Here is a 21,631-nt window from a genome sequence, read left to right as displayed (position 1 = left end):
GTTATTTTTTTGTTGAAGATTTTTGTTTTTGCTTTTTGTTGGTGTTTTTGTTTTTTATTAGCGTTGTTTACAATTGGTGTTTTATTGGGTTTTGAAGATAACATCAAATAGATGGGTATTTTAACCAAGCTTTGTAGAAAAAATGGAAACTTGATCTCGTTTAAGTTCTTTTTAAATGAAACTAAATAACAATATAATTTAGGTCATTATAATCAAATTCTCTATAAATGAAAGGAAAACTTAACCTTGATTAAGTTCTTTTTAAATAAAACTTAATTATAATATAGTTTAAATTATCATTATTATGATTGCGAACTTACATGTATAAAATAGGAAAAAAATAAATGTATTATAAAGAATTAGTGAAATCAATATAATGAAAAAAGAATGGGAAGATGATGTTTTTGGAGGTAGTGCACTTCAAATGACCATGTTGAATAAGAATGAAAACAAGTTATTTGAGAGATAAGAGAATAGTCAGTGGATTATGAGATGAGAAAGAAAAAATAAAACAAATTAAAAACATAATGGGCGTTCATGAGACAAGAAAGAAGAAAGGTTTTTTTTGTAATTTTTGTTAGAAAAGCTTGTGTATTTATAATAAAATACAAATGCATTTGACAATAATTTTAAGAAGTATTTCTAACATTTTTAATATTAGAAATTTTTTATCCTTTAAGTATTAAAAGTACTAAAAACGCTTTCTAGAATCACTATCAAACGTATTATAAATATGTCCTCATTTTTAGAAGATGAGCTTGTATGCTTTTAATCACTTCTATTCTTATAAAAATCATTTTCAAATAAACTCTTATTCTTTAACAAGTAAAATGTATTTTTATAAGTAACTCAAATCATGCATTGATACTGAAAGCAACTACACCCATTATTTTGATTAATCCATTTATTTTTCTTTCCAAAAAGAGCCCTATATGATTTATAAGATATGGAAAAGCATCTTATGGAATGGAAATGCATGCATGCATTTTTGGGTCCCATCTCTATTAAGGGAAAAAAAAGTCTCTAAAAAACAAAAATGCTGAAAATTGCTTTTAAAAAACATGAAAAGAAAGGTAACAAAGAAGATAGATAAACCAAGAATGAAAGAATCATGAAATGTTCCCATTAATTTGTTCTTCAATGAAATTCTAGCAATAAAAAATACGATTTATCCCTCATAAAATAATTTATAATATTATTTATTTATAAATTTTATTTATTTTGTAATAAAATTAAAGATTTTTAAATTTTGAAAAATAATTTAAAAATAATAAAACGAAGCAGACATGGGAATAGATTTAAATAATCCCCCGTGAGAGCCTCCTTCACATGCTCACAAAAGCAAACTCCACTTTGGAGTTTGAAGCATGTTGCTCGCTCATTCCCTTTTTCACTACTTTTGGTGTTTTCAACATGTTGGCCATTACCCTTTTCACCAAGCACACTATATAATCATATCATTACACTCTCTTTTGCCTTCTTAAACCTACCATTAATACCCCAAGAATCACATTCCAATCTTAATCATCCTTATTAATCAAGGGTTTTCCTCTTAAACACCAACACTAGAGTTAAGAAATCCCGCAACCCGGGTTAATCCAACTTCATATTTCAAAGCCCAACTTGATAATAAACCTAATGAAATGCTTCATTACGCCATACATTGATTAAGGACAATCAAGCACTTGGCTTATAAGCTTAACTGTCTTAAAAAGAAAGCATAAAAGCAAAGATTAGGAGGACAATGACCTCACTTTCTTAATGATAAACAAATCTGGGTGTATTAGGTGGTGAGAATAAAGGCTAATTAGCACTTGCCCCATGTTCCCAACAAGACTTTATCACTCTCCTTTCCTTCAAAGATCAAACCAAAGATACTACAATTGGCTATACTTGCTGCCTTTGCCTTCCCTGTATTAGTTTCTGACCTTCACATCAACTGCTAAGAACACTTGAGGTCATGTGTGGACAATGCCTTAAAATGCTTATAAAAGGAGATATGGTGAGGAGCGGGTCATTTACTATTACTCATTCTTCACTTTTCCATGGCCAAGGTCTCATTTTCCCTTCTCTTTGCTCTCTACTTCCTATTCTTGCAGTGGGGTCTTGTCCCATATACTGCAACTGCATATAATGCATCAGGTCTCAGCTATGATTTCTATGAAAAGAGTTGCCCTAATGTGGAGAGGATCATCCACAATGTGGTCTCTCAGAAGCTTACAGAAGCTTTTTCTACAGCTGGTGGAGCTCTCCGCATCTTCTTCCATGACTGCTTTGTTGAGGTTGGTTCTGTTCCTCCAACTCTTCTGGTTTGGAGATTTTAAACATCAATGGCTCTTTCTCTAATAGTTTTAAGTGGTTGGGCATACCTGTATTACATAGAAAACATGACCTAATCATGATAGTTTTCACACAGAAGGATTTCGCCTAGGACTTTAATACTAATCATACAGAAGCATCGAGTTCATATCTGCTCCAAAGATTGCAGTACACCTCTATCTATATATGCGATATTCCCGGAAAATAGTATCAGTATAATGTAAATGAATGCATATGCAGACATGGTATCACTGTTTCTAGTTATCAGGAAACCTGAACCTGCTAAATGACAACTATCTACACTTTGTTTGATGATTTTTTTTAAAGGGCTGCGATGCATCAGTGTTGATAGCATCAAGCAAGACAAACAAGGCAGAGAGGGATGCTGAAATAAACCTATCACTACCTGGAGACGGTTATGAAGTGTTCTTCAGAGCCAAGAGGGCTTTGGAGTTGCAGTGCCCTGGCATAGTATCTTGCACCGATGTCATGGCAATTGCTACCAGAGACCTGCTTAACTTGGTAAACATTTTTGCTGTTATTTGTTATCCTATTGGATGGATGGTAGGGTAGTCCAGAGGTATCCTGAACGTCAATAACTGTAAATCATGATGCAGCCTGATCTAATCTCGAGTCTATGGCACCCAGCAGCCTAATTGGATCATCCATTGAGTTCAATTTAGTCAAGACTCCAAATTTCATTCTGTTTAACTGGGTTCTGTACAACATATGGTACTGTTTTTGAGGGGTTTAAGAACATTAACTTGTTTCAATTTCTCAGGTAGGAGCCCCAAGGTGGGAAGTGCTAAAAGGGAGAAAGGATGGGCTTGTATCCAAGGCTTCAAGAGTGACTGGAAACATTCCAGAACCGACTCAAACAGTCTCTGAACTGATATCTCTCTTCAAGTCCAAAGGGCTGTCTGTCCTAGACATGGTGGCCTTATCCGGAGGCCACACCATAGGTTTCTCACACTGTGACCAATTCATGTCAAGAATCTACAGCTTCAACGAGACATTTGACATAGATCCTACCATGGACAAGGACTATGCCCAAATGCTTCAAGAATCATGTCCAGAGAAGACATTTGATCGAAATATCGTTCTGCCCAATGATGTGAGTACACCACAGGCATTTGACAATGCCTACTACACTAATCTTCAAAAGGGCCTCGGCTTGCTATCAAGCGATCAGATATTGGCTTTGGACCCAACTACTCAGGGTTATGTGAATTCAATGGCCGAAAATCAACAAGTTTTTTTCCGTCACTTTGTTAGAGCCATGATCAAGTTGGGTGAAATTGGTGTTAAGACAGGAAGCAATGGTGAGATCAGACAAGATTGTGGTGTTTTCAACAGTTAAAAATCATTTGCCCCTTGTCCAGCAGTGTTTGAGTGTATTCCTTAAGATTATAATCTATTTCTATAACCTAAATCACTGTTATATTATAGTATTAGCTTGGCCTAACAAGGCTTTGAACACATTAACCTTATCATGGAGCCATAAACATCATTCTATAACACAGAAAATTCTTATGTAGAATAAATAAGCTTAATCCATCAATAACTTACCACACATTATCCATTGCTCTCCCTTCAGTTTTCTTTGAATTGGATGAGAAAGGACCAAGCTTGAGTTTGATCAATTCACAAGGCTGCATTGCACTTAAAAAACCGATCAGAAAGCCGTAAGAGATATGTTTACTGGATTAATATTACTTTTCAATAGAGAAATTTCTGTTTGAGCAGACCAAATGAAAATTTACAGTCAAGAAGATGATTCTTGCAACTTAAAAACTATCAACAGCTTGAGCTTGATTCAGTGATTGCCTCATCAGTAACTTTCACAGAAACAGCATTTAGTGTTGTTGATGACAAAGAGGAATTAATATGAAACCCAAATCAACCCCAATAACAAGTCTGCTATAGCTTCACTTTATAAACGGCACCCCAGAAGGCACATGCCTAGCATATTCCACATACTGTGACCCAAAAAACTGCCTCAAGAAATGTTCTTCATATGGTATCCGGTCGGCAAAGAACTTCCAAACAACCACCGCAAACGCAATTGTGGATATGGGATTGCAGAGCATTATCTGAGTTCCAACTGACCAGATGAGAAAACCACAGTATCCTGGGTGACGGACAAATCTATATACTCCATAAGTAACCAATTTGTGTTGCTCGTCACGATGAATCCTGATCATGTGAGTGAAGGCTTGACTGGCTGTCAGAATTGCTATTTTCCGTATGATTTCTCCGATGACAACCATCACAAGGCCCAAGTTGCTTATCCACCAGAATTCCTTCAACCCAGGAAACAAGAAAATTTCAAGCAAGTACTCCAGCAGTGAGCAAATTAATGCCAGCAGGTAGTGTTTGCTGATCAAGAGGTCTCCGCGAGTTACATTTGATTTCCCATGAATGGCAACTGCTAAAATATATTCAGAACTGTGAAAGATGAGTATTGTCATTAACATTTGAGAAAGCTGTCTGCAAGATGTGTGGCTGAAGATTTCAGTCATTTTTGTCAGACAAGTAGATCAAGTTACTCAGTGATGGACACTAATGAGGCATGGAGAATCAAGCCCTCTCAGTGCAGGACGAGGACAAAGAAACTTTTTGGGTTTACTTTAGACCTGAAAATGATCTGGAACTGTACAATAACCAAAAAGATGTTCTAGAATGGCAGTTCCTGAAAAAGAGAAATTCCAGAAATAGAATTAAGAAGCAGTGAGTAATTATCAGTAAAATAAGAGGGTGCTGGAAAGGAAGTAAAAAATTCGAATAGACAGCTTCAGATGAAATCTATGAGATCAACAAGAAACTTCCCTAGATAAGAGTAACATCCTTGCCAAAAGCTTCTGAATCAGTTCTGACAATGGCATTGGCAAGGAAAAATAATACTTGAAATCCATTTTAACTGTCTACAAAATCACTCCAATAGTTCGCCCATTAGAATGGATCCTAATCTAACAAACAGTCTCCATGAGATAAGCTTAAACACCGAGAATGTTAATATAGATGAATAGTAAGACCATAAAGAGTAAAATTAAAAATGAATGCATTTAGGAGAACAGATAGTAGCATCAATTGAGAACAAGACAAAAACAATTGGTTGAGATGCTTTCATTATGTGCAATTAAGATCAGTTGCACCATTATGAAGGAATGATATGATTTCATTCTAAAGATGCTACAAGGTCATGGGAAAGATGAAAGCAGCAAGCAAGGTTCTAGAATTAACTAAAGATATAGTTTTAGGGAAAACCGAATGAAAAATAGAATAAGCTTTACTACCCCTAAATGACTCATATATCACAATATCAATATGAATTTAGCATATAAAAACAAATCTGAACTTGTTAAGTTTTGACAAGTGCATTAATGAGGCTTAAATAAACATTAAAAAGACAATGTTTGCGAGTCCCAATTGAACTTGTGCAAATCCTTACCATTTTATCCAAAAACAACTTGGCTAGTTTATCCACACTATTTTTTTGATTGATAAAACAAAATAAGTTAAATGATAGTTTAAAATGCAATGGCACGCCCATAATCATGCTTGGCTCACAGCTCTCGTGTTCATGATGTGACCATACAATTTGAGCTCTGTATATGATATGGAGGAGCTCATCCATCTCCGAACCATCACCAAAGAAGGGAAAAAAAGGTTGTATGCATGCTTGTGTGGCCTCATGTAATCATTAAAATCCAATTTGATTAAGGAAATTATTCTTTGGAATAAACGAAATCAGGAGGATGTCGGATGGACAAAATTAAAGAACAAAATTATACACTTATGTTAACCATGGATCATGCATGCTATAATTAAACCAAAATAATTTCTTGTAAGAATTTTCTCAATTTAATGGGCAAGAAAAATCCTTGCTCCATGCATAGCCTTAAAGCAGCATTGCTTAATATCATATCCAAAGATCTCCATGATTGACTATTTACTCTAGTAACAAAGGTCAAGAATATTTACATCAATTCAAATTTCAATAGTATCTTATAATTCTATATTGTCTAATATAATGCCTTTAATTTCTCTATAAACTAACCTAGATACATCTATAGGAGGGCTGAATTTTGTAGAAACCTACGTCAAAAATTTTAGACATGCTGATTAGAAAACATCCCTAAACCCAAATCCAACCATGATTTAATTACGATACGATTGTTTGATTTAGAATTGGTATATGAATACCCGAATCACATTACAAACCTAAAAGTATAATCTTTTAGTAGTAAATTGAATATCATCCAAACAAAATCTAGAAGAAAGTTGATGGAACAGATAGAGGAATGACATAACATTGCTAGTAAAGGACAGAAGAAGTATAAGTATATTGCCCAGTTCAATCACCTCTAATTCGCATGGTATCTCCAACAAGATGCAAAGATGAATAAAACAGAAAGAAAAATGTTTGTCAGATTTCCCTTTTTCAGGTAAGTATTTTCCATCCAAACAAACAGGAGCCAACAGGAAACTTTTGGGAATAAGAATTGAATTCTAATGAGTTGAAATTCCACTGTTTGGATAAAATATATAAATGAGATGATTTCAAATTCAAAATCATCACCGTTTTTCCCAAGAAAAATTCTGAGCTTCTTCATAAATTTCCAGGGTTTTTCATAAAATATTTTTGATGTTTTTCAACAACAGTTTTCTGGGTTTTTCATCAAACTAACTTGCTGAAATACACAATGTCATGAATAACGAAGTCAAGATAAGCGTAACAAAATCAAAACTACAGAAACCAACCATTAAACACTAAAAATATCATCACAAACACCTACCCAAACACACCCCTAGGATTATAAAAACAGAAATGCCTGACACCCAAAATTCAACTTCCTTTACTTTACCTTGTTTTTTTCTTTTTTTGAATTTTTCTCATGAAAGAAACAGAAACCGAGAGAATTTCAGACAGTAAAAAGAGAACATCTTTGAATCTCAATATTTACGCTTACAAGTTTGCAATAATTTTCTGGGCAAAGAATTTGACCATCTTCTACCTTTTGATCCACAGAGTCAACCTGAGTGACAGAATCCATTTTCGAATGAAAATCGCGCCTGATTTACAGCCGGTTAATGGACCCGAGTCCTTGGGCTTTTGGGGCCATGGGTTGGGCTCAGTTTTTGGCCCGGCCCGGCTCTTCCTCCACTTCTTTTCTTATACCTCAATTTTGAAAATCATCGGCTTGTTTGAAGGTGTGATTTTAAAATAGTTTTATGTTTTCTAAAATTTGTATTTGAAAATTATTTTTAAGAAACAGTTTCTAAAAAAGAAATTGAAATAGTGAAATAGGAGAACAAGTAAAAGTTTTTTTTATCGGTTTTTCAAAGTAAAAGAAAACATGGAGAAACATACAAATAATTTATAAAAACAACATAAAGCAAGCATTTTTTTTATTCCTTCTTCTCAACTAATACCAAAAATATTTAAATATGATTTTTTTTAAATTGAAAATATTTTTCTAAATTTTATTTAATTTTTCTAAAATATTTTTATGATGCAAAAAAATTTCAGTTGAAGTGAAACTTGATACATAGAATTTAATAATTTCTAAAAATTAATATTAAAAAGTATGGAATCAAAATCAATCCAATTAATATTAAAAATTCACATACCAAAAGTCATCCAAAAGACTTAGTTTTTTATTTAAATTATAATTATATGTATATTTTTTAAATTATTAAACAAATAAAGTCCAGATCAAATAAGACTTCATAATTTTTAAAAAATAATTTTAAGTTCAACTACCAATTAAAATGAGTTTGTTGTTCTCTTCTGCACAAAATTATATTTTTTTCAATTTTTCTTTAGATAAATAAACTTTAAATTAAGCAAAATTTAGTACACTAGATTCGTTAATAAGTTTATTCATTTTTAAGAAATAATTTGGAACTCCAAAAAAAAAAAAAAAAAAAAAAAAACCTAATCGACTACTAGAAATTGGGCAACTAAAACTTATTAAAAATGATTTATTATTTGTTCTTACACATTTCTAATAAATAAGTGAACTTTAAATCAAACAACAGTTAATATGTTAAATTTATTATTAAGTTTAGTCATTTTTAGAAATAGTTTGAAACTCAATAGGCCTAGTTAGTATTATAAAATAATAGTCATGTTATTTTTTCTTTTCATATAATTATATTTTAGTGAATTTTCTTTTTAGCTAAACATATTCTAAATTAAATGAGATTAAATTAGACGATACTATCAATGAATATACTAATTTATAAGAATAATTAGAATTCAAAAAATCAACACAAGTAATTACATATTGAATTAAATTAATCCATCTATTTTGTAATTAAGTATTGTATGTATGTAGTGAAAAACTTGAATTATTTAAATTTTTAAAAATAAATCTTTCTTGTTTTTAGATTCATTTTAAATAAAATACCATTAACCTTTATTATTTTAATATTATTATTATTATTCATAAAAAAAAAAATCAATTCTATCTTTAAATATCCATATTTTATATTATAAGATATGCTAAAATTGTATTATTTTAATATCATTATTCATATTTTACTAAAATTTATTTATTTTATTAAAATGTATTTATTCAAACAAGGTTATTTATTTATTTTTCTTTAAAAAATGTTTTTAAAAACATCTCATCAGCCTTGTTTAGAAAACACTAAAAAAACTATTCTTTATTCTTTTAACTTAAAAACAAATTCAACAAAATATGACCATACGAAATCATAATTCCTACTTATATATATATATATATATTAAAATTAAATAACAAAATTTAAAAATAAGATGTAAAAAAAATTAAAGATAATATTTGACAACATTTTCAAAATAGTTTTAAGAATGGTTCTTACAAAATAAAAAATAAAAAATTCATTAATTATTTTTTAGAATAAAATTTTATTGGAGAACTCAAATATGAAAAATATTTTTGTGGACTCCGCAATTCTGCTCATGCGCTTCCACTTGATGGCAAACTCAATTTTTATTTGAAAATAATTTTATTTATTAAAAAAAAAGACTTGGAGTCGTCTCTTATTTTTGTTTTATTTTTAAAAGAGTAAACAAAATAAGAAAGAAAACCCTAAGTGTGACTCATTCTTTTGGAAAAGGTAGTTTGTGAAAAAAACTAGATCGGGCTCGAGGGTTAGGTTACTTATCGGGAAGGTACGATAGAGACCGTAACACTCCTCTAAGTCCCTAAAGTCGGGTCTCTACTAGTAAAATGAAGCTGACGTGGCAATCAATAAGGAAATCAATGGATACCCAAATCGATCATGTATATATGAGAATCAAAACATGCATAGAGAATGATCAGAATGGAAGTGGATGCGTACCTGGGCCACGAACGAGCAATGCGCTATCATAAAGATGAGGTCAGTGTACAATAAAGAGTACAAAACATATCACATGCATCACCAAACAGAAATTAAAACTGTTTGAGAGAAAACTGAGTTTTTGAAATTTATTTGAAAATTAGAGTCTTAGAGATTATTTGAAAATTGAGTTTTTAGAAATTAAATGTAAAAATGAGAATTTTAGAAATTAAATTTGAAAGAAATTAAAAATTTGAAAATTATTTGAGAATTTGGGGTTTTTAAAAAATTAAATTACGAAAATTTGGACTTTAGAAATTAAATTTTAAAAAAAATCAGAATTGAAAATTATTTGAGAAGTAGAAATTATGAAAATTGAATTATAAAAATGGAAATCTTGAAAATCATTCGAAGGTAGAATTTTTAAAAATAAATGAATAAAATGATAATAATAATGATAATGACAATAATAAATAAGTAACTAAATAAATGCGATAATTGAAATATTGGAAACTAAAAATTAAATTCGGAGATAGGAAAATTGGAATTTCAGAGAACTAAGTTTGGAAATCGGAATTTTGAAGAATTATTTAAAGACGGAATTTTACACAAATGAATAAGTGAATAAATAAATGAACGGAATAACAATAATGACGAAATAATAATGATTGGATAAATAATTGCGGAAGTTAGAGTTTTAGAAATTGGAAGTTGGATTTAGAGTTTGGAAATTCGAAAGATTATTTAGAGGTAGGATTTTAAATATGTGAATAAGTAAATAAGTAAATGAATGAAATAATAATAATAACGAAACTAACCATTAAACAAATGTGAATAGTGAAATTTTTGAGATTGAAAATTAGACTTGGAAGTCAGATTTTTGAAGAGTTGAACTTGATTGGAATTTTTAAAATAAATAAATAAATAAATGTGGAATAATAATAATAATAACAAGAATAATATTTAAACGGATGAAAGTGAATAGTGGGATATTTGAGATTGAAAATTAAATTAGGAAGTCAGATTTTTGAAGAATTGAACTTTGATGATTGGAATTTTTAAGAGAAATAAATAAATAAATATGGAATAGTAATAATTAACAAAAATGATATTTAAATGAATGAATGTGAATAATGAAATTTTTGATATTGAAAATTAAATTCGGAAGTCAGATTTTTGAAGAATTGAACTTTAATAATTGGAATTTTTAAAAGAAATGAATAAATAAATAAATGAAATAATAATAATAATAACAAAAATAATGTTTAAAAGGAATGAACGTGAATAGTGGAATTTTGGAGATTGAAAATTTGAAGAGTTATTTAGAAATGAGATTTTAAATAAATGAATAAGTGAATAGATAAACGAATAGAATAATAGTAATAATGATTAGGTAAATAATTGTGAAAATTGGGAAGTGAACTTGGGAATTGGAAAATTGAAGAATTATTTAGAAATGAAAATTTGAATAAATGAATAGATGAATAAATAAATAAACGGAATAATAGTAATGACGAAGATAATAATGATTAGATAAATAATTGTGAAAATTGAAAATGAATTTAGGAATTGGAAAATTGAGGAATTATTTAGAGATGGAATGTCGAAAAATTAAATTCGAAAACTGGAAATCCGAAAAATTATTTTAAGGATGGAATGTCAGAAAATTAAATTTCGAAAATTGGAAACCCGAAAAATTGATTTTAAGGATGGAACGCTGGAAAATTAAATTTCGAAGATTGGAAACCCGAAAAAATTATTTTAAGGATGGAATGTTGGAAAATTGAATTTCGAAAAGTAGAAACCCGAAAAATTATTTTAAGGATGGAATGTCGGAAAATTAAATTTCGAAAATTGGAAACCTGAAAAATTATTAAGGATGGAATGTCGGAAAATTAAATTTCGAAAAGTGGAAACCCGAAAAATTATTTTAAGGATGGAACACCGAAAAATTAAATTTCAAAAAGTGGAAACTCGAAAAATTATTTTAAGGATGGAATGTTGGAAAATTAAATTTTGAAAATTGGAAACCCAAAAAATTATTAAGGATGGAATGTCGAAAAATTAAATTTCGAAAAGTGGAAACTGAAAATTTATTTTAAGGATGGAACGGAAAATTAAATTTCGAAAAGTGGAAACCTGGAAAATTATTTTAAGGATGGAACGCCGGAAAATTAAATTTCGAAAAGTGAAAACCCGAAAAATTATTTTAAGGATGGAATCTCGGAAAATTAAATTTCGAAAATTGGAAACCCAAAAAATTATTAAGGATGGAATGTTGGAAAATTAAATTTCGATAAGTGGAAACCTGAAAAATTATTTTAAGGATGGAACGCCGAAAAATTAAATTTCGAAAAGTGGAAACCCAAAAAATTATTTTAAGGATGGAACGCCGGAAAATTAAATTTCGAAAAGTGGAAACCCGAAAAATTATTTTAAGGATGGAATGTCGGAAAATTAAATTTCAAAAATTGGAAACTTGAAAAATTATTAAGGATGAAATGTCGGAAAATTAAATTTTAAAAAGTGGAAACCCAAAAAATTATTTTAAGGATGAAACGTCGAAAACTTAAATTTCGAAAACGGGAATATTAGAGAATTACTTTGATATTCAAAACGTGAAGAAATAATAAAAGAAAGTGGTGATCCCCATGCAAGTTACACGTATCCGATAGTGGTAATGAACCTATTTTTATGTACGTTGCAATATTATCACACCCACATCACCACCTCATTGTTTTATTCATATATATCTATCACTCTCACCACAAACCCATTTATTTTGCATATTCACCATGACTTCTAGCTCGTAACCCAACTGGCGTTGTAGAGACCATTCATTGCTCTGCCCGTTTGTTTCATTTCTGTTGGTAATACTTGAGTTTTCATGCGCTGAAGGCTAGCGAGTTTCTAACAACTCTTTTAGCCTCTTGGCGGCCATGGCGGCTGAACCCGTGTGCGTGAGAGCTCGGGATAGAAAGGCTGATGGGAAAACTGTGTGGGGATTGCATCATCTATCCTCACCATGGCATGCAGAGGCCGCCGAGTATGGAAGGCTCCGAGGTAAGGAACAAGCATGCGCGAGCTGCACATTGCATGAGAAGGCTTGGGGAGGGTAATGAGGGATCGTGTGCATGAAGATGGGCATAATAGATGATGAGGGGTGGAGTGAGAAATAGATATAAACAATTAGAAGGGTGGTGAGAGGAGTGGGTGACCTAGGTATTGGGAGATGGAGATGCGAGTGGTGGTGTGCATGGGTATGTAAATGGGTGTGCAGGTAGTGAGATGGGGTGGGTTTGGTGAGATGGAGGTGACCAAAAATGGATTTCAGACGGGTTGTAGAGGGAAAACAAATCGTGATGGCTAGCAAGTCATAACAAAAAATAAAGCAAGCCTAGAAAATAAGTTAGAAATCAAACACATAATGAGTGTGAGCAAACTCCAACATCAGGATAGAATATCCTAATTCTAAGATAGCACAATAAAAATGGCATGAACGCGAAATCATCAACAGCCTCTGAAAATAATACCTGCGTCGTCTTCCTTCAAGATGATGCTTCTGCGTGTTCTCCCCTATCTCTTCTCATTTTCTGGGTATCCCCCACTCTAAGTGTCTCCTGTGGCCTCCTCTCCAGAAAATCCCTTGAAGCTCCCAACCTCCCGCCTGCAGCCCCCCCGGAAATCCTCTCCTCGAAAAACCCTGTTTTTGTCTTCCTCAGCAAGCCAATATCTGCTTTCCTGTGCACCCCCTCAGCAACCTCCATCCTCACCCACCACCATGGCCAGCCGTCCTTTCTTGCTACACGTCTCATGCAGCTGCCTTCATGCATAGGGAGGTCCCCCCCTACTTAAAAAATGGATGGAAAATTCCCCCCCGGTGGTCCAAAACAAATGAAAAAACCTTGGTCTTTGAAGGGGTCTACAATTTTGTATTTTTCTATTTTTAAAAATGGTCAAAACATAAATATATCATACTCATCCTACATATATATAAAGTTTATAACAAATGAAATTTATCATGTATTAATTAATTATTATTTGATTTTTTTTTTCCAATTTTTTTTGAAAGTCAATTATATGTGCCAAATTTATTATTCAGCTTACAACAAAGCCTGTTTGACTAATATTTCATCATAAATAAGCAATTGTTAGGCTGCATATAAGCAGACAAGTACACTGCAAAACCTAATCCTATTACTCCTCTAAACCCAAAACAATGGCCGGGTTAGCTTGAACTCAAAACCTCTTATACTAAAATCATCAGGTTGGTTTCAATTCGACAACCTCCCAGGTTAACATCATTAGAGACAATTCCCTAGATGTCATCAAACCAACAGCTGAATGGTAGAGCAGAAGCAAAGAAAGGAAGAGAGGCTTTAGGCTATGGGGATTTTTGGTTCGCCTAGGTTCACAAAGGCCTCAGCCCTGGCCATGCGCGCGGCTGCAGCATTCCAAGACACAAGGTGGTTCATGAACACAGTCGCGTACTTCCCTTTGTCGTTCTGATTACAAGAATTCCAAGGATCAAGACGAGAAAATTTTCAGGATGGAGAGTTTAGAAATGGTTGTGATGGTTGCATACCTTGTAATCCAGATAATAAGCATGCTGCAAGATGGTAAACATGAGAAAAATTAGTGGGTTATTGTCTAAGAAGATGAATGAGAGTTGAGAGGAAAGGGAGAGGGATGAACATACCTCCCACACGTCCAAGCTGATGATGGGCTGCAAAAGAAGATATCGTCAAACAAAAGTGCATACAATTGAAACATGGGAGATCAATAAGGATATGTAGATTGACTCACAATGTCGTCCCACACAATGGGGTTTATGGCATTGGATGTTTTTACCACTGCAAGACATCTCTCATTTCTCTTCACTGGAGCACTCACAACAAGGAGAAGAAAAGCGCAATTATTAGCTGAGTTTGATCAAAATGAAACACAAATACATTGTTGAATAACCAATTTTCCTTACAGATTTGGGTTTATAATGTATATTATGCTCTATACATGTACCATCTGCCTTCAAGTGCAGACTAATACCAGTAGATTGAACTGACACCTTCAATTAATTAGAGCTCTGATACCATGTAGAGTTATAAATTTGGGCTGTTGCCCTAACACGCCTAAACCAGCCTCATAGGTAGCCTTTTTTGGGCTTGTATCTGGGTTCAAACTCCCACACTAAATAAGGCTCTGATATCATATTAAACAACAAAATTTCCTAAAAATTTAAGCTGTTAGATGATAGACCAACAATATATATAAACACATTTGATTTTAGTCCTAACAAGCACAAAACATATCATAATATCCTATAAGGAACAGCCAAAGAGCATCTAAGCATTTAGCAATATGACAATATTTTTCTTCCCAATCTGATTAAATAGAGGTCTTGAGTTCAAGTCTTCATATCTTATTCCCCCCATCTTTTCATATGTCATTTGCTTCTCCACATGCAGAAATGAGGCTGCATGCGAGGGAGGGTGTTGGTTTAATATGCATTATTAGTTTATTACCTAATAACTTGAGTTTTTTGGTCAAATTAGTAGCCTTGATTCCCAACATCTCTATTTTCTCCATCACCCACCCCACAAAACAAAAACTAGAAAGAAAGTTTATATTGCTATATACAGAGAATAGTTGAGTAAAAATAGAATACAAAATAATTAACCAGACTACCTTTAACTAGAACCAAGGTTTAGCAACATAAGAATATTCTTCTCCATACACTTTGGGTTTAATTAGGAATTTTTTCTTTTTCTTTTTATGAAAAATACATACACAGGCTGGAACCTTGATGAGTGAAATTCAGTATATGATTTAAGAAACTACAGTCCCTACTCCTACCACTTCAATTTGAGAAACCAAATACATTCATGAGATTTTTAAGCCCTATTTAAGATATGTTCTCAAATGCAAAAAGTAACATTGGAAGCTCAACGTAACTTTTTAGAGTGTTTGGATAAAACTCTCAGCCATGGGCTCCACACTTCCCAATGTGATTTACTAGCATTATGGAGAAGCAGGGAGACCCATATTTTTCCTTAAACGCGATGCAAGTAGATTTTTAATTAATTAAATTTTTTAAAAATATCATAGTTATTCTTATGGTATTTTCAAAATGCATTTCCCCAACATAAAATTCAATTGTTACTTTTGCTTCTACTTTTTCTAATGCCAAGCATAGAAGTTAAATGCTATCCCAAATACCCCTTTAATTTATAGCCCCATCCTGCAATAAATTTTCCTTAAGAAAAAGAAATTAATTATATATAAATCTAAAGCACTAACTATTCCAGTCACATGAAGAATAAAATTCTATGAAGTAAGGTCTTACAAACGAGCCAAACCCATCCAGAGCCAAATAATGTGAGGGCTGCTTCTAAAAACTTCTCCTTGAAATTAGTGAAGGAACCAAAATCCTTTTCAATCTGCTCAAGAAGACCTAGTCTAGGCATGTCCCCGCCTCCTGGTTGCATGGATTCCCAAAAGAAGTCATGATTCCAAACCTGCAAACTTAGATCCATGAGATAACTAAGACGCTGTGGAAGACAAAGTTTTTTAGATTTCCATACCAAATAAATACAAAGATAAAACCTACCAACACGTTTTCCTCGGAACATGGAATTATATTAGAATAGTAAATGACACGTGACAAAGGTTATATCTGGGGAGAAAGAAAAATCATGGAAGATAATTCACACCAATTAGTGGCATCACAAGTTAGATTTCAGTTTTAAAACATGCAAAGAAACCAAAACTTGGGAATGAAAATATTTCCAAAAATTATGTGTTTCAAATTCTAGTAGCACGTCAATTTGATTTCCTCTAAAAGAGATGTTTCTAGAGCTTTGACTGGAAAGCTAGGAACTTCTAAAAAGGAGCTTCTACAGCAATGAATCACTGGCTAGCTAATAAGTGAAGAAGATTAAAACTATTGCTACTAGAAACTAATGACATGCTGCAACATGGAGAGCATAAAGGGAAAACAAACCAATTCCTTCACCCGTCTCTGAATTTGAAAGTGGAAAAAACTGACCACCACCAAAATCACCAAGTAAAAAATTTCACTAGAGGTGGCAAATTTAACTAGCTTTTGGTTAACAAAAAAAGAATGAGTATGCTATCTCTAGCTTCAGAAGGGCAAAGCTACACTTTAGTTATCCATTGAATAGGCTTGACAGTTGACACAGATAATAGTGAGTGATCTTAGAGAAAAATCCACACACCAACATATGGGTTATAGAACTAGTTGATGCCAATTTTCAAAGAGCATTCAGAAGGATGAAAGAACCCAAAAAACAAGCTAAAGACGTAATATAAAGATTCAACATGCAGCTCTAAGGCTGGAAAAAGTACATTCTGATGTCCTTTTGTCATCTCTCATCACCATGTCGGGATCCTTTCAACCAGACACAATTTGATGAATGCAGTGCTTTGTCCTTCTTAATGGATCTAATAACCCATTCTCCTGTAGAGAAGCTATTGTAATTTCACATCTGGTGAGATATGTTTCACAGACATCATAAGGATGGAATTAATCACATGCAATGATCATTGTGGAGGACAAACTCCATGACCTCCACCCAGATGAGTTGACTTTACAAGAAACAGCTCCCAATAGGATAGATAATCAAAACAAAAAATGGCCACAAACCAACCCCCCAACCCTACCCACCCTCTCCCCCTTGCATGTGTTTGCACTTCCAACCAATACATTTAAACATAAGTTTAAGACACCAAAAACCATTTCATCACTAGAGGCCAAACAGTTGAAGCCCATTACTGATATGCTAACCTAGATATAACATCAAAATAATTTTCAATGAAGTAAAACTCAAAGCACACTGTTAGGTAACAAGTTTAACTAGCCAGTACACAGACAATCAAGAAATGTTTTAGCCAATTCCATCAATCATGAGAAATCCACTGTCCAAACCACTGGCACTGCAAGCAAGCTCATTCAGGCAATTCAAAATTTTAATGCTAGTGAGCCATCACCAACCATAGACATACCTGAGCAGCATTATTAAATTCAGGTAAGGGGTTCCCATTGTTATATGTTACTTTGACAAGCTCATCCAATGTGTGGCCATATAGTATGTCATCCTTCTCAAGTTGTTTGTTCAAACCTTCCACATAACCTCGGTGATGGTCTCCCCAATGCATCTCCAGTGTCCTCCGACTCATATGTGGTTCTAAAGCATCCTACAAATACAAAGAAAAACAGATCAATCAGAATCAGGACTTATATGCCCCTTTTTCCAAAAAGATGACAAAAAGGATAACTAAAGTGCATAACTAGTATGCAAGAGATTACTGTCAATAGGCTATGAATATTGGTGATCTGAACACCCAAATGCCTTCATAAAAATATGAACTATACTAAAACCTGACTTGATCAGTTTGACATGAAATTCTCTATGAGAGTTACATTGGAAGTAGGCAATTCCCTAAATGTGTTCACATATGGAAATTTCTGTCATAGATGTCTCTGTTCATAATCTGATAAAATGCAAACTCATAATCATCTGATTGGAGATTGGACCAGTCTAAGAATAGAAGATCTCCTACATGGAACGCATTTGGTGGTGGGTCCACACCCATTTTGATTAAGGATATGTCATTTGCATTTTCCATCCACCTAAATGAAATGTTAATAACGAAGATCTATTTCAAATTTTCCATTAATCAAACACTTGAGGAAATACAATTAAGTCCCCATAATCATGACAGATTATATACTAAGAAGGCAAATAAAAATAATGAAGATCTGTTCAGAAAAATGCACTTTGAATGATACTTGCCCTTCTAATTATAAAGCTGTCTCAATAATCTGATGTACAGGTGCTATGCAAGGGCTATAATTTACAAAGAACGGCCATTGTTTCAGATGTAAGCATAGATATAAAACTAAAATCAATAATAAAATAAAATTTCCGTTAAGAAAATAACAAAAGCAGTTATAAGTTTATGAGGGTCAATCCATATCTTATTGTTAGTGGGAAACTTGTTAACAAAAAATATAAATAAAAAAAATGATTCACCTACAAGTTTATATGGAGGGGCTTTCAGACCATAGAAGGCAAGAACTTTTGAAGCTTTTTGTGATCCATGAAACTGTCCTTTGTGCCGCTGACACAGAATAAAAAGAGAAATGATATGCAAGCCATGAATGTTAAATTCTATAGGGGAGAAATTTACTATGAAGAAGAACAATATGGAAATAGTTCCTTTTTCATTTTAATAAATATAGAGAGTTTGTGTTCCCAAGGCAATCACAGACAGTAGTAGCCAAATCACTTCAAACTTATATCAAATAGGTGCTTTTCACATGTACAAACACATGAGATGAAGATAAAAAACAGAATCAGCTTTGGAGCTTCATAGCTAGAAAATTTTCAGATGTTGTGAAAAGGAGAATTATAGCACTAAAAAACTCAATAATCAAGAAAATAAATATATAAAGAAAGCTTAAGAGGTCCCTTAAAGGTTTAAATAAATGAATGATGCATTTTCAGTTGTTGAGTTGTCCATCCAAACCTTCAAACTCACTAGAGCCCAAACATGGAGCTGTTTGACACATCATATGATAGAATGCATATTTTACAATTTTCACAACACAGGTTCTGGGGCCCACTCATGCCCCAATCTTCCTTTGATCTCTATTTATAAAAATAAAATCATTCTATACAGTCTAAGGCATTTGCAGCATAGTCAAAACAATGTGAATGGTCAATTTCACAAAAAAGATTCGAGTTTCAATGCAATCTAAGTCATTGTTCTCCAATCCAACCCAATCCATAAGGCATGCAAACTTGAAGAGAGCAAGCAATACCACATCTGTGAAGGGATTTCATCAAAATTTCTTGTGAGTAGCTACCAATAGTCCAATTTCAATTGTAATCCCTAGCCTAGCCTTAAGAGGCAAAAACAGCTATCATTGTTCAACACTACTATCTGTTCAAAACATTAGTCAAAACTAGCAGAAGAGCCCTGCCCCAAAGAACCAAGAGCACAGAGCAAGCTTTAAAAAGGCTTGTTGAAATAAAGAAAGCATTTGGGAACCAAAAATAGCCAAGGAAGCATGACCCTACCTATTGTGGCATTCCATTGCAATTCTTTATAGAAAACAGAACAGATTCTCTCTGTTTATCCTATAGCAGAATTCTGGGAGGACCCCACAAGAGATCCCTTGTTGGAATGCCACAATCAAACCCTGCACTCATCTTTCTGCCTTTAGGCATAAACTTTTTTATCATGGGTTCGCATAGGCAGATCATAAATAACCATAGAGAATACAAACACATTTTTCCAGTTCAAATAATAAAACAAAATAAAAAAGCACAGAAATAAAGTTCATGAGACTAAAGCAGCAAGCAGTTTTCTAAGCAAGTAAAAACACACACAAACATGCATACCAGATTTTGGAGCTTGGGGCACTTCCATCTCTGAGATAAGTCGGTTAAAAGAACATGAGAGCTAGCTGGGAAAGAATTATTACAACAGTAGCCCATTTCTTCCTTTTCTTCCCTTACAGCTAAACCAACATCTCTGCAAAACCATAGCTTCACTTCATTACAAATCTCACAATCATTCAAAATGCACACACCTACTTCAAACTTTCAAACATATGCATTGAGCTTTATCTTCACAAAAAAAGTCACACTTTTTCATCAAAATTTGAGATGAAGTTGAAGTAGGAAATGAGCAAAAAAAATACAAATGCGCCTTCCCCGCGTTTACAGTCCTTCAGGCGTTTCATCAAACTCCTTGTGTGCGAGATCAAAACCCATATTTCCAAGCAAATTTCAACGCATATATACATCATATACATTGTATTCGAGTACCTCTGAAGTGGGATTTCTCTATATTTATATGTATATCTGACTGGTGCTGGTGCGTGTTGATTTTGCTTCTTCTCAGGCTTTGCAGCTCTGAATGAAGATAATGGAATGCTTTTGATTTGACAGGGTTTCTCCATTTGATTTTGTTGGGTAAGGCCCATAAATGTGAAGGAGTTGATCTTGGGCTGAGATTTTATTGGGCCATCAAATCTAGGCCTATTCCAGCGCATAACTAGTCCAATTCAAAAGATATTGAAATTTTTGGAACAATTTTGTGAAAGAAATATGTACTATAAGGGATGAGATTGTTGAAGGATATTTTTGTTCCAAAGAAGTTTTATTTCATGCTTTTAAAATATAATTATCATTTTTACGAATTTGCATTTTCAATGTCACTTTTAATCAAATAAACCTTTTGTGAATTAGTTTTTTAATAATTCAAGACCATTTTTAATATTTAATTTATAAAATGATGTATATTTATATATTTATTTTTTAAATAATAAAGCCTATATATTTTTGTAAATATTGTTCATAAATAATATATATATATATATATATATATATATATTAAAATGATATTTTTTTTCATATCATCCTTAATTGGGGAAAAAGCTAAAAATGATTTTTTTTTTTATCATGTCATACTTGCTTTTTACGGGTGAAATCCAATTTTTGTAGGAATGGAAGGAAAAAAAGTGTATAAAGTAATTCGATCATTCTTAAAGTGTGTTTGGTACTGATTTTAGGAAGTGTTTTTAGTTTTTTTTATGCTTGAAAGATAAAAGAATTTTTAAGTGTTAAAAAATTAAAAACACTTTCTAAAATCACTATCAAACGCGCTCTTAGAGTAGTTTGATTGTAATTCTAAGAAACATTTATAACTTGAAAATTATTTTTGAAAAAAAAAAAGTAGGTATCTAGCCAATTTTGGAAAACACTTTTAAAAATCTGAAGAGTATTGAAAATTCTCTTATAGTGTTTTTTGGAAAAACACTTGATAGATGATTCTCGTAAAAAGACTTTTAGATAAAACACTTTTGCTAAAAACATTTTGAGTAGAAATATTGTCAAACACACTATTAGATTATTAAAACATTAAAAAATGAAAAAAAAATGAAATGAAAAAACATAAATGAAAGAAA

The 21,631-nt window shown here is 32.5% G+C and overlaps 3 protein-coding genes across 5 annotated transcripts; 1 reads left to right on the top strand and 2 right to left on the bottom strand.

Moving 5' to 3' along the window:
- The first annotated feature begins 2,042 nt into the window (after positions 1 to 2,042).
- On the top strand, positions 2,043 to 3,770 carry LOC100254910 (peroxidase 51). Its single transcript, XM_010657588.3, has 3 exons — positions 2,043 to 2,282; positions 2,647 to 2,841; positions 3,101 to 3,770. Exons 1-3 carry the CDS (start codon positions 2,046 to 2,048, stop codon positions 3,677 to 3,679), a joined length of 1,011 nt encoding a protein of 336 aa, XP_010655890.1. The 5' UTR covers positions 2,043 to 2,045; the 3' UTR covers positions 3,680 to 3,770.
- A 227-nt stretch (positions 3,771 to 3,997) lies between these two features.
- LOC100241181 (protein-S-isoprenylcysteine O-methyltransferase A) lies at positions 3,998 to 7,410 on the bottom strand. Of its 2 annotated transcripts, none has more exons than XM_010657589.3 (2): positions 7,338 to 7,410; positions 3,998 to 5,011 (listed from the first exon to the last, which is right to left on the bottom strand). In XM_010657589.3, exon 2 carries the CDS (start codon positions 4,839 to 4,841, stop codon positions 4,248 to 4,250), a length of 594 nt encoding a protein of 197 aa, XP_010655891.1. In that variant the 5' UTR covers positions 4,842 to 5,011; positions 7,338 to 7,410; the 3' UTR covers positions 3,998 to 4,247. The 2 variants fall into 2 exon arrangements, with proteins under 2 accessions (XP_010655891.1, XP_002267246.1); XM_002267210.3 differs by having other exon boundaries at positions 7,293 to 7,403.
- Positions 7,411 to 13,648: 6,238 nt separating this feature from the next.
- LOC100263457 (superoxide dismutase [Fe] 3, chloroplastic) lies at positions 13,649 to 20,624 on the bottom strand. 2 transcript variants are annotated; one of them, XM_002267363.4, is made up of 9 exons: positions 20,490 to 20,624; positions 20,061 to 20,193; positions 18,691 to 18,774; positions 17,656 to 17,847; positions 15,977 to 16,148; positions 14,440 to 14,513; positions 14,333 to 14,359; positions 14,219 to 14,242; positions 13,649 to 14,138 (listed from the first exon to the last, which is right to left on the bottom strand). In XM_002267363.4, the coding sequence occupies exons 1-9, from the start codon at positions 20,621 to 20,623 to the stop codon at positions 14,013 to 14,015; spliced, it is 966 nt and encodes a 321-aa protein (XP_002267399.2). In that variant the 5' UTR covers position 20,624; the 3' UTR covers positions 13,649 to 14,012. The 2 variants fall into 2 exon arrangements, with proteins under 2 accessions (XP_002267399.2, XP_019077989.1); XM_019222444.2 differs by lacking the exon at positions 20,490 to 20,624 and adding an exon at positions 20,363 to 20,474.
- Positions 20,625 to 21,631: the final 1,007 nt, after the last annotated feature.

Source organism: Vitis vinifera, chromosome 10 (genome assembly GCF_030704535.1).
Source record: "Vitis vinifera cultivar Pinot Noir 40024 chromosome 10, ASM3070453v1".
Taxonomy (NCBI): Eukaryota; Viridiplantae; Streptophyta; class Magnoliopsida; order Vitales; family Vitaceae; genus Vitis; species Vitis vinifera.
This window is presented reverse-complemented; position numbering and strand designations above follow the sequence as displayed.

Excerpts from the sequence above, each read along its gene's own strand:
- LOC100254910 (XM_010657588.3), top strand. The coding sequence starts at position 2,046 with ATGGCCAAGGTCTCATTTTCCCTTCTCTTTGCTCTCTACTTCCTATTC. Across the intron at positions 2,283-2,646 it reads TCCATGACTGCTTTGTTGAG|GGCTGCGATGCATCAGTGTT; the intron begins GTTGGTTCTGTT and ends TTTTTTTTAAAG. Across the intron at positions 2,842-3,100 it reads CCAGAGACCTGCTTAACTTG|GTAGGAGCCCCAAGGTGGGA; the intron begins GTAAACATTTTT and ends TCAATTTCTCAG.
- LOC100241181 (XM_010657589.3), bottom strand. The coding sequence starts at position 4,841 with ATGACTGAAATCTTCAGCCACACATCTTGCAGACAGCTTTCTCAAATG.
- LOC100263457 (XM_002267363.4), bottom strand. The coding sequence starts at position 20,623 with ATGGAGAAACCCTGTCAAATCAAAAGCATTCCATTATCTTCATTCAGA. Across the intron at positions 16,149-17,655 it reads AATTTAATAATGCTGCTCAG|GTTTGGAATCATGACTTCTT; the intron begins GTATGTCTATGG and ends CTAAGTTTGCAG. Across the intron at positions 14,514-15,976 it reads TGGATGGGTTTGGCTCGTTT|TGAAGAGAAATGAGAGATGT; the intron begins GTAAGACCTTAC and ends TGAGTGCTCCAG.